At 35.7% G+C, this 10,539-nt stretch overlaps 1 protein-coding gene across 1 annotated transcript in view; it reads left to right on the top strand.

Annotated features, from left to right (window-relative positions):
* Nucleotides 1–3,492: 3,492 nt before the first annotated feature.
* The window catches only part of LPIN2 (lipin 2), a 32,450-nt gene continuing 25,403 nt past the window's right edge, over nt 3,493–10,539 (top strand). The window contains exons 1-2 of the mRNA XM_010189748.1: nt 3,493–3,789; nt 9,411–9,611. Coding sequence (XP_010188050.1) covers nt 3,703–3,789; nt 9,411–9,611 — 288 coding nt within the window. The 5' untranslated portion in view covers nt 3,493–3,702. The remainder of the gene's footprint in view (nt 3,790–9,410; nt 9,612–10,539) is intronic.

Below are 10,539 nucleotides of genomic sequence, written 5' to 3'. Positions count from 1 at the left end.
CACAGATGGAAAAATAGGCATTTGGTTTTATTTATTTTTAACCACCAGCTTAGAGGGCAATGTGTTGCTTTTGTATCACTAGTGTTTCTGTAATGTCTATTAACTGTTTGAATTCTTGTACCATGCTCTTATTACTTGTGACAGGGTTTATTACATGATTATTATTTTTGACAGCTGGGAATTGCAGGTAAAGCAGGTAACACTGCCTTTTAGTCTTTTTCAGCTTTTTTTGGTCAGAACTTGATTTTCAGTTGCACATAACATTGTTAAAATGGAGAATTTAATTCCAAGTTATGTATTAGCCACCTTTAGCCTTTATGTGGAAAAGTTTAGCAAGTACATTAATTTTATTTTTTTAATAAGAAGTGGAACTTGATGATATGTTTCCACTCGAGTAGAGGAAAAATTCTAGGTGTTTTCTTTTAGAAAAATTCTAATGTCCCTTTCAGAAGGAATCTGAGGCAGATGGTCTTCATTCAGTATGTCTTCTGTTATTCATGTGTAAATTTATTTTAATTCAGCAGTTATTTGCCTTTGAATTAGGTTTAAAAGTCCATATTGAGATTGGATAGACTTTTGCAGTTAAAAGTGACAAAGATGCTGTATTGAATGTATTTTACTACAAGCTAGAGTGAGCAGGGCTTTATTTCCAGTTTTGATAAGCAGATGCTTCAGAAAAGGGCTGAGATCAAGAACTTGAGCCCAGAAAGTGTTTTCAGTCCCAGTGTGGTTTTTGTAGTCTCTTGGAGAATTGGGAACTCTTCCACTTTGTTTGCACCTGATACACTTAGGTGTTAAAAAATACATGAAAATAAAGAAGTGCAGTGGAATTTGGGAATCGGAATTGAAGCTTGTGGAGAAAGGACCTTTTCCATTGTCAGGGTTGGGGTGTGAGACTGACCAACTGTGCTTTGGTCTTAGTTGATAGTAAATAAAATGATTTGGGGCAGGATGGGGCGAAGGAGACATATGGGACATGAGCAAAGGTTTCCCCCATACTTGCTGTGTCTATTAGGATATGTTAATGAGGAGGATTTGTCTCATTCATCTTAGCAAATTTATCCTGATCTCTGAGGGCATTGTGATTGTGTACTGATAGGTGCTCATGGCTATAGAATTTCTGAACTTTGAGTGGCATGTCCTGATGAAAGCTAGGGGAATTTCCTGTAGCTGTCTTCTGGCCATGCTTGTTCTGCAGTTCCTGTACAGTACCATCAGATCACTGAAATGAAATTTTAACAGGCAATCAGATTCTTTTTTTTCAGCTATGACTGTATGGGATATATAAATCTGATTAACAGCTACGAATGTAGCCTATGGAAGCACTGTTTTGAATATACAATGAGGTAAAATATTGGAGGGAAACTCTCCAAAGTCAAATTTTAACTGTGCTAAAAAACCCTGTATTTTTAATTCCTAATCTCCTGGCCTGAGTTTTCCATCGCATAGGTGGAAAAAAATAATACTGTTTCTCTGGGATGCTGTAAAACTAAATGAATGCAATCAAATTCATTATGAAGGTTACTGTAGGAAAGTATCACTTAAAAATAGAATCATACTTCCCCTTAGGGATTTTGGCTAATGAGCAATGGGATAAGATGCGTAGACCCACAAAGAGCAAGGGAAAAAAAAACCAATATAGGGTGATGGCTGATCTTTGTATTAACTTGCATGAGGCTAGTGAAAAAACTCATGTACTTTCTGAGGCTAAACCACAATAAAATTTGCCCACACCAAAGAGCTGGATTAAAGTTGCATGAAAACCAGTGCTTCCAATACTTTCCAAATTTGGCATATTTGCTTTTCAAAACTAAAGCTACTTTTCCTGTGTAAATTGTAAGTAAATAGCACAGTACTTAAACATACTCAGAGGCAATCATATTTTATTTACTTTATTAATATTGAGAAATAAAAGACAAGGAGGGTTGCTAAATATGCAGATCTTATTATTTACCTGTCTAAATCTTATCTTACTACCTGTGCAGTGACTGCAATTTTATCTCTATTAAAAAAAATAAAAAAAATCTTCTAAAACACTTTTAGAAGCTTTGGAGAAAATAATGTCAATCTTAAATACTGAACAATACTGTAATAGAATAGATAAAACAAATTTGTGCAGAAAATAATAACGTAAAGCTAAGTCAGAAGTGTTTGAAAAGAAGCACTGTCTTACAAGGCTGGCTTCCGTTCTGCTCATAACTGTGTTTTTTTACCATATTTTAATGGAACACACACAGTAGAGGAATGATGAACAAGCAGAGGAAAAATGATTGTGTCTAGTACTACTTATGTGAATATGAAAATACTTGTCACATCTGCTAACAAACCCACTAATTCTTCGTGTGAAGAGCCGCATTAAATACAGACTTACTCAGTGTATAGAAAAGGGCCCAGAGATTGTAGCAGTGTATTGCAGCTTTATTTCAGATGTAGCAATCCAACACTCAGTTTAGGAGTTAGTCATCAAGACTGATTTAGTTTTGGCTTTGAGTGTAGTTCATTAATTATTTCGGAAACCTAAAAGCCATTTGGCTGCATACAATAATGTGTTCTGTTGTCCTTGCATCAGATCCTAATACCTAAGTTTACAAAACTTATGGGAGGATAGAGTGAAGATGGTAGTAGGATCTTAGATTATCTTTTAGCTTGTAATTCAAGAAGTAGGTCTCCACAGTCTTCTGTAGCACAGACAAAGTAACACCGTGGGGGTGGGGAGGAGATGCATGGGGTTTAAGGTAATGAGACTGTGTCTATGTTGAGGGAATATTAATGGTCCTCAGGGAATGGCTCTCCCATTCAGGGCTGGAATTGTTTCCTTATACTACTACGTTTCCTATTTAGAGAAGTAATGACATTTAAAAATTCTCCAGATTACAAGTGAATTCTTATTCTCAGGCATGGAGCTAGGTATGCCATAAGCTTGTGCGTATTGTCAACACCCCCAAATTATACTGCTTTAACAATTCAGTTTAAAGAAAGTAGGAAAATTTGCACAGAAAATAAAAAAGTTTATTTTGGTGTGCGTTGTTTTTGTATGGTTTAGTATAAATTTGATACCAGAGCGATTGTCTCTTTACTATTATAATGCAGTTTCAAAAAGGGGGGGAATAGCCCACAAATACCAGACCTTGAGATGTCATCAAATTTGTTGTTTAAAATGTGACAGGCTATCCCAGTGAAGTCATCAGCGGAGGGAGCAGGCACATGGAGTGGCAGCAGACTGAACTGGGACTTTGAATGCTGCTACAAGTGGTGGAGTTGCAACAGTGGGCAAAAAGTCTCCAAGTGAGCTCATGTAGACTCTGCTTAAGAATCATTAACTAAATCCCTGTTTCTTTTCGTGGGAGCTTCAGCTGAAGTCACGTGACCTGATGTAAAACAAGATCATTACCTATCAGTGCAAACATATGGCAAAGTCTGCCCATGTTACTACTTATCTCAAAGAGCGCAAGGGGGCTGTGACACTTCAAGCAAAGCCTATTGGTGAGGGAGTTTCTGTGTGAGCTTTCTTAAAGAAGCGCTTCCTTTTTAATCATAACACTGCGTGGGAAAGTATACCAAACATTTTTCTCTAAGAGACCAGAAGATTTACATAATTCTTCTGCTTCTGTGGGAAGAAAGAAATCCAGATACAACATTTTGTTATGGCTGTAAGCTTTACATTTACCTGTACTGTGGAAAGTTAGTTTCCTGTTTTCTGAGATGAATTTCTTGGAAAAGGACGGTTTTGAAGATGATTTCAATAGAAATGGTGGTGCTGCCCTTGAAAAGGTTCCTTCTGGAATCTTGGTGAGTTTGACAGATTTATTGCTAAGTATGAGTTATAATTTCCTATGGCATAGTTAAACTATATAAAAATTGACTGGCTATACTTACTAGCATGTGGAAGATTTTAATTAGGCATTCAACAGACTTAGTTTGTTCCTCGTTTTTGTTCCTTAAGTGCTCTGTGCAGTACTAGGAGCAGTCCTGAACCCTGATTAAAATCTTTCTTTTGGAGAAAAGATGCTTTTGTTCGCTTTTTTTTTTTTGTCTAGTAGAGCTGATCTAGTAGACTTTCTATCTTTTCAGGATACAAAGTAGAAACTAGTAAAACACTTGCTAAAGATTCTCTCTGGTTAAAGAAGGCTCCTGGCCCCTTTTGCTATATGCAGATATAGGCAAGATGACAAAAATTGAAGGAAATCATTGCTATGCATGTTTTTTATTTTGTTTTCCTACCTTTCCTTCCTATCCTTCCTATCTTTTGAAACAAATGCAGCTTCTTTACTGTTCACATCATGTGCCATTTGACTGTCTTTTAATCCTCAAAATGTATCTCAAAATAAATGTGATATCTAAGTATCTACTCTCTTGTAAGCTAAGATCTACACTTAAGTAGGGTTTTTTTTTTTTTGCAGTGATAGTTAAAATTCATGCCCTCTAAAGCTGTATCTCTCCAGGGCAATCTGATAGCTTGCCTTTGAGTAACTTGCACTCTTCTTTTTCTGTTGTTGAACTGAGCATTTTTAGTGTTCATGTTCATATGGGTGCACTTGTTTAAAAGGTGTTGGCTTTAAGAACATAAAAAACACAGTTTACCTTTACTAAAGCAGTGCCCCACATGCATAGAAAACACAAATTTATAGACAGGCTTTTGAATATATCTTGAAATTCTATATGGATTTACTGAATAACATAAAAAATGTTCAAGAAAACATGTTGGTTTTGTAGCAGCCAAAATAACACCTTTGTTACTTAGATATAATTCCTATCCCCAAAACCTCCCACTGAAGTTATGCTAATGTAAGAATTTCCTGGTGATGAGTTTGGAAAATTTGGCTGTCTATCATATACAGCATGTTAGATACTTAATCCAACCTGTAGTACTGTTTAGTCATTATTTCTGAGCCATGCTATTCCTCATTGCTGTAACATGAGGAAGTCAACCAACACATGCAGAGTTAAGTGTGGTTTAACTGATTCAAATATTTTTTAGATGGAGGCACAGAATTTTAGTTTTGGTTCTTGAACTTCCGGAGTAGATACATTATTTTCTTATTTTGTATTTACTTTTATGTTTGCTGTCTCTCTGTTTCTCAAAAAAAAAAAGGCAATAAAAAGGATTCAGTTTCTGCCTTTTGCAGCTTCTTGCCAGAAGAAAATTTTTTTTATTACATTGGACAGAGACATTTTCCCCAATCTAACTACAGTTGCACTTAGCTTAGTAGTAGTAGTATAATAATCTATAAGATATTTTTGCAATCCAGTAAACATTCAAAAATCAATCTCTTTGGAGCCTCAAAAGTCACAAAAAGTGTTTTTCTGCTGTGAGACCTTAGGTATTGATAGCCTTTTAATTTGCTGTCCTAGACGAATAAGTAGTAGCAAGCTACATTAGCTTTAGCTTTTATGCAGAGTTCTAGAATTTGACTATGTCAGGTAATGTATCTGCTCTGGATATCAAAATAAATAAAAGCTAAACAGTATTGTGAAATACTGCTACATTGGCCTTTCTCAGCTTGTCTTGTCCATCATACTTCTGTCTTGAATTGCAGAACTGGAAACTAACATGCAAGAATTAACCCAATAACATTTTTATACTGTTTGTCTCTATAGTCAGATTCAGTAGTACGCACCACAAGTTTTCCAACTATATGCGATAAAACTTAAAGCAAAAAAAAAAAAACAAACCCTCAAAATTTTAAGATCTAGCTGGGGTTTTGTTGACATTTGAGAGAAATTAAACGGCTTATCTTTCTCAAGTGTGTAGTGGCACTTTATTTCTATTTGATCATTTGCTTACTACAGTTTGAAACTTCTTAAATAAAACCATCCTCTTACAAAGTGAACCCTTATGTTAAAAGCTGAACTACAACTTTTTAAGTAATAATATATATTAAATTCTGATCTACAATTTTGTTTACTTACAGTGTACAAAACAATGTTTATGTCAGGATTTGAATCACAACAAGCTACTTTCCTTATAAACATTGTTTTAAATACTCAGTAGGTTCAAAAGTTTGTAACTTTTTCACACCCAAGAGGTAGTTCTGTTTACCTATGATCATAAAAGTGGCTGTGCTGTGAGCTACAGTAATGTAACTAAGATCTAGAAAAGAGAATTTTTGCTACGGGAGAGCAAGAATATATTTAAAATAGGTGAATGCTTCAGTCCTGTAGGGGTTTTTTAGGTGGTTTTCTGTGATTAGACAAGGTCAGTTAACATGTATGTGAGAAAAATGAGATTATATATCAACTGAACTCAGTTCTTAGCAGTTGTCCTGAAAATCTGGTCTTTTAAACGGTCGCTACTTAAATGATCGAGAATTCCTCGCTAATGTCCACTTCTCAAGTCCTATTCACTGAAATGAAATATATGGAATGGAAACATTATTAAGGACTTCTATTCCTGATTGTGCCAAACATTTCTTTTTAACAAATTCAGTCTCCTTGGTGACATGAAACCAACTTTGCTTTGCAAGCCGGTACCATAGACTCCTCTTGGAAGTGGCCAAGGAATAGCCATGAATGATAATGACTGTTTTAGAGAAATTTTGCTAAGATTGAGAATAAAGATTGACTGTCTTCGTAGAGGAAGACCAATTGCCTAGACAGTAAAGCAGAGACATTGCAACCTTTCTGTATTGGATTATAGTTCCATGAGATGCAGCAAATACCTCATTTGTCAAAAGGAAGATGCTGGGTTTTTTTGTTTAGTTTTGTTTTTTTGGTTCCTAGCTTTCTGGTGCCTTATGACTCTCTGGTGTTTGTCATGTTCTTCTTTGTGAGCTAATCTAATTTGTATGTTACTGAAAGAAACAATAACAAAATGTGTAGACTTCTGCCAGTTGTGTCAGGGAGCTAAAATAAGTTCATTAAAAGGGTCAGATGAGGAAGGGTTGAAGTGAGACCTCCCCTTTTAAGCGAGAGTGAGCTATTATTTTGGTAGCAAGCAGTCAATTTTATAGTTGTACATGAAACTGCTTAGAGATAAAATGGAATTTTATTAATCACCGATGTTGATAGGGAGGGAGTCCATTCTACTAATCTAATTAGTCACTCAATGACAGTTTGTGCTTTTTGTCTTTATCAACCGTATTGTACAAAAGCTACAGGAGAAAATTCTCTAGCATATAGCATAGCATAGTAATTCTGTGAATAAATTCAAACCAGTTTTAAATCTGGATTGGAAAACCTCCATCTTTTTAAGTCTTGTGGAGAGGAATGAGGTTTTTTTCAAAAATCTAAATGTGGTTAGGCAATGTATGTTAGGCTTAAGAAGTCAGAGAGATGGAGAGAAGTACTCCCATAGCTGCTTTGTCTCTGAAAGTAGTTTTAGATTTCCTGCACGTTTGCACATCTATTGGTACTGTTAGATGCTACAAAAGTAACTTCCTTTTGAATGAATGCAATATACCATGTTACTGAAAGGAAGACTTTGAAGGCTCAGAGCAGAAATAATTGATTAATTACCTAGATAATGAAAGTAGTATCAGGAGGAACTTTTGTAGTACAATACAGTTTTGTTTGGAGGTATTACTCCTAATCCTTGTTCAGAAGCTAACAAAAGTAGTTTAGCAAACAAAGAAATTAACTGTAGACTTTTTTTTTTGTAAAATATTATCCCCGAATAGAATTTTTAGCATTTAAGCTCTGTTATGTGTTCAGTGTTGTGTGTTTTGCTTGTTTGCAGTGGCTCTTTGTTCTCTTAAATAATACTCCTAACTGTAGAGGTATGCAATTGCCTGGATATGTTTGAAATAAGCTTGTAGCATCTTTTGGGTGGGAGGCAGGAGATGGTGAAATGAGGAAGGGTTGTATTTAGGTTTCCATTAGAACACCTGCATGGTTTTCCCTCCTCTTTCTATTAAAGTTTAGTTGTTCTGTGAAATCTTTGGACTTAATTTCTTATTGGCAGTCATAATTCACATTTTACTCTTAATCTGAAAGACTTGCAGTCATTCAAAATTCATTCATTCACTTAAATACCTTTAATGGTTTGGAAGAAATGGTTCATAAGTGATTCTGTGTTCTTTATCTTGTTTGACTATAGCATAATCTTCTCATTGTGTGCATCTTCCTTTCTTTGTATTCTGATCTGAACTCTCCACTCTGATCTGCTGAGATTCCCTTCACCTAGACTACACATTTTTCTTTTACATTTTTTTTTCTGATGCCAGGAGTATGAACAACCACAAAAAACTGTAAAAGATTTGTTATCTCCTGACTAAAACTTTGCGAAACCTGTGGAAAGTAGTTCGTGGGTAGGATAACTTGTTACACTTAAAATAATATATTGCATGAGTGTGTAAACTGGATTGAGACTTGCTTTTCGCATATGAAAATGTAGTATTTGAAGTTTAGTGTTTATTCTTTAGGTGTAATTTCTGTGGAAATGACAGCTGTTAGCTGGTAAGTTGTCTGCTTCTCATGGGCGAGAAGTGTGTTCAGGACAAGGTCATGTTGCTAGCCTCACTGTGTTTTCACAGAGCAAACTCTGCTTCAGCAGCTGTTTTAAATATAGGTACCTACACGCTTCATTAAGCTGTTTAGAGAAGTATGCATTTTAACTATAGATAATACTTACTGTAGTTTTATTTAATCAAAATTTAATGGGAGAGTCTCAATAACAGTAAGTTAGGTAGGTATCACCTACCAGAGGTGGAAGTCTTGCTCATCTGTTTTATCTTCTGAAGGTCAGTGTCAGTGCTTTTCAAGAAAGGATTGTACAAGCTCATAATTATTATGTCGCAAGAGGTTTTAGTACTTGTTTCATGGCAGATAAATTCACTGGTGGTGTGCCGTCCTTATAAAGGAGGAAAACTGGATTTCTTCCGTATTTGTTTTCTCTACACTTACTTTCAAACTCCTCTGTCTCTCATTATATCTTAGATATTCTTTAAGATTACTCAGCCATTTTTAAAATATGCAGCTGTAAAGGAAGGGTTATGTGTAGTATACTGTACATAACTTTTCATGACTTTTAAGTCATGTGCATCCTTGTTTGCATCCTTAAGTACAGTTTGTCTCCATTTTCAACAGAGGATCAGTTGTAGAAAATAGGTGATCTTCAGAGAATGAATTTGTCTTTTTAGCTTATCTGAGTAATTAAAGATCACTTGAATCTAGGCTTTGGGGTTTAAAAATGACAGGCTTTGGAATTACTTTAAAATATTTAAATTATTCTAGGTTGAAGTTTATAAACTATTAGGAACAGGTTTTATAACTCTGGAGACTGTTACCAATGCAAGAATTGACTCAAAATTCTGTTGACTCTTGAAGACATTTGTGTAAAGCTTGTTACAATAATTAGAATAATTGATAAATGACATTGCATGTCTGTTTAGATTTTTTTTTAAAAATTGATTCTAAAAAGTGTATTACTTTTAAAAAGTCTACTTACTTTTTTTTTCCTTCCTCTCCTTTAGTCTCAGACTATGAACTACGTAGGACAACTTGCAGGACAGGTCCTGGTTACTGTGAAGGAGCTGTACAAAGGCATTAACCAGGCTACCCTTTCAGGATGCATTGATGTCATTGTGGTCCGGCAACAGGATGGTACATACCAGTGTTCTCCTTTTCATGTCCGATTTGGGAAGCTTGGTGTATTGCGCTCTAAAGAAAAAGTGGTAAGTTCAGAAAGTGGGCCAAAACAAAGTTTTGAATACCAATGCATTCCCTTTCTCCCCCACTCCCTCTTCCTTCTTTCCCAGCCCCCACATACCCAGTTAGCAGACTGATGTAGTACAGAGCAGTTTCTCATATATGCTGTACAGAGCGATGGCTTTGGAATGCAAAACAGAACTTCCTGTGGTAATCTAAGGACTACAAAAAATACTGTGAAAGAAAAGCTTTGACAGCTCTTGAGCGATGCAAAAAGAATAATGCTAACATACAGACTTTGGTCTTAAAACACTTACATGGCTATTTATTTACTTACTTAAGTATGCTGGAAGAGAAATGCTTAATGCCATTTGACTGATCTCTGATGTTGCAAGTAACTATTTTTGGAATGTCTGGAAAACAAAGAGCATGCCTTATGGGTTGGTGACCTATCATAAATATTACTCCTTGTTAGCTCTGTTCAAGGCTGATATGCAGTAGAAAATGCAGTTATTAATAGCCACAAGCAAATGAAAACTAGGGCTGAAGCTTCATTCATACGTGGACGTATTTGAAAGAGAACCTGGTACAATTCCTTGTCCAGCCAGTCTGAGACTGTGGCACTACCAGAGCAGATTATCCCGCCATCCCCTTTCCATAGGCTTTAGTAATTGTTCTTAGGGGAGTGAATAGGATTGGGTTGTAAATTTGACTGAAAAATGGATTTAGTGGGGAGGACTTTACATTACTGTCAGTAGGGAGTACCGTCTATGGCAGTATTGCCTGTGGGTGTGCTACCGAAGGATGGATTGATCTAAGCAGATCATAAAACCTCTTTTATTTGCTTCAGGATTATATGCCTCTTTTCTAAGAAGTGAAAGGGCACTGCAGAAAACTACCTCCATCTTTATATTTTGGCTGAAAAAGGAGAATGAAGTGCAACTAAAAGAGCGG

This window comes from Mesitornis unicolor, unplaced genomic scaffold, assembly GCF_000695765.1.
Source record: "Mesitornis unicolor isolate BGI_N332 unplaced genomic scaffold, ASM69576v1 scaffold34768, whole genome shotgun sequence".
Taxonomy (NCBI): domain Eukaryota; kingdom Metazoa; phylum Chordata; class Aves; order Mesitornithiformes; family Mesitornithidae; genus Mesitornis; species Mesitornis unicolor.
This window is presented reverse-complemented; position numbering and strand designations above follow the sequence as displayed.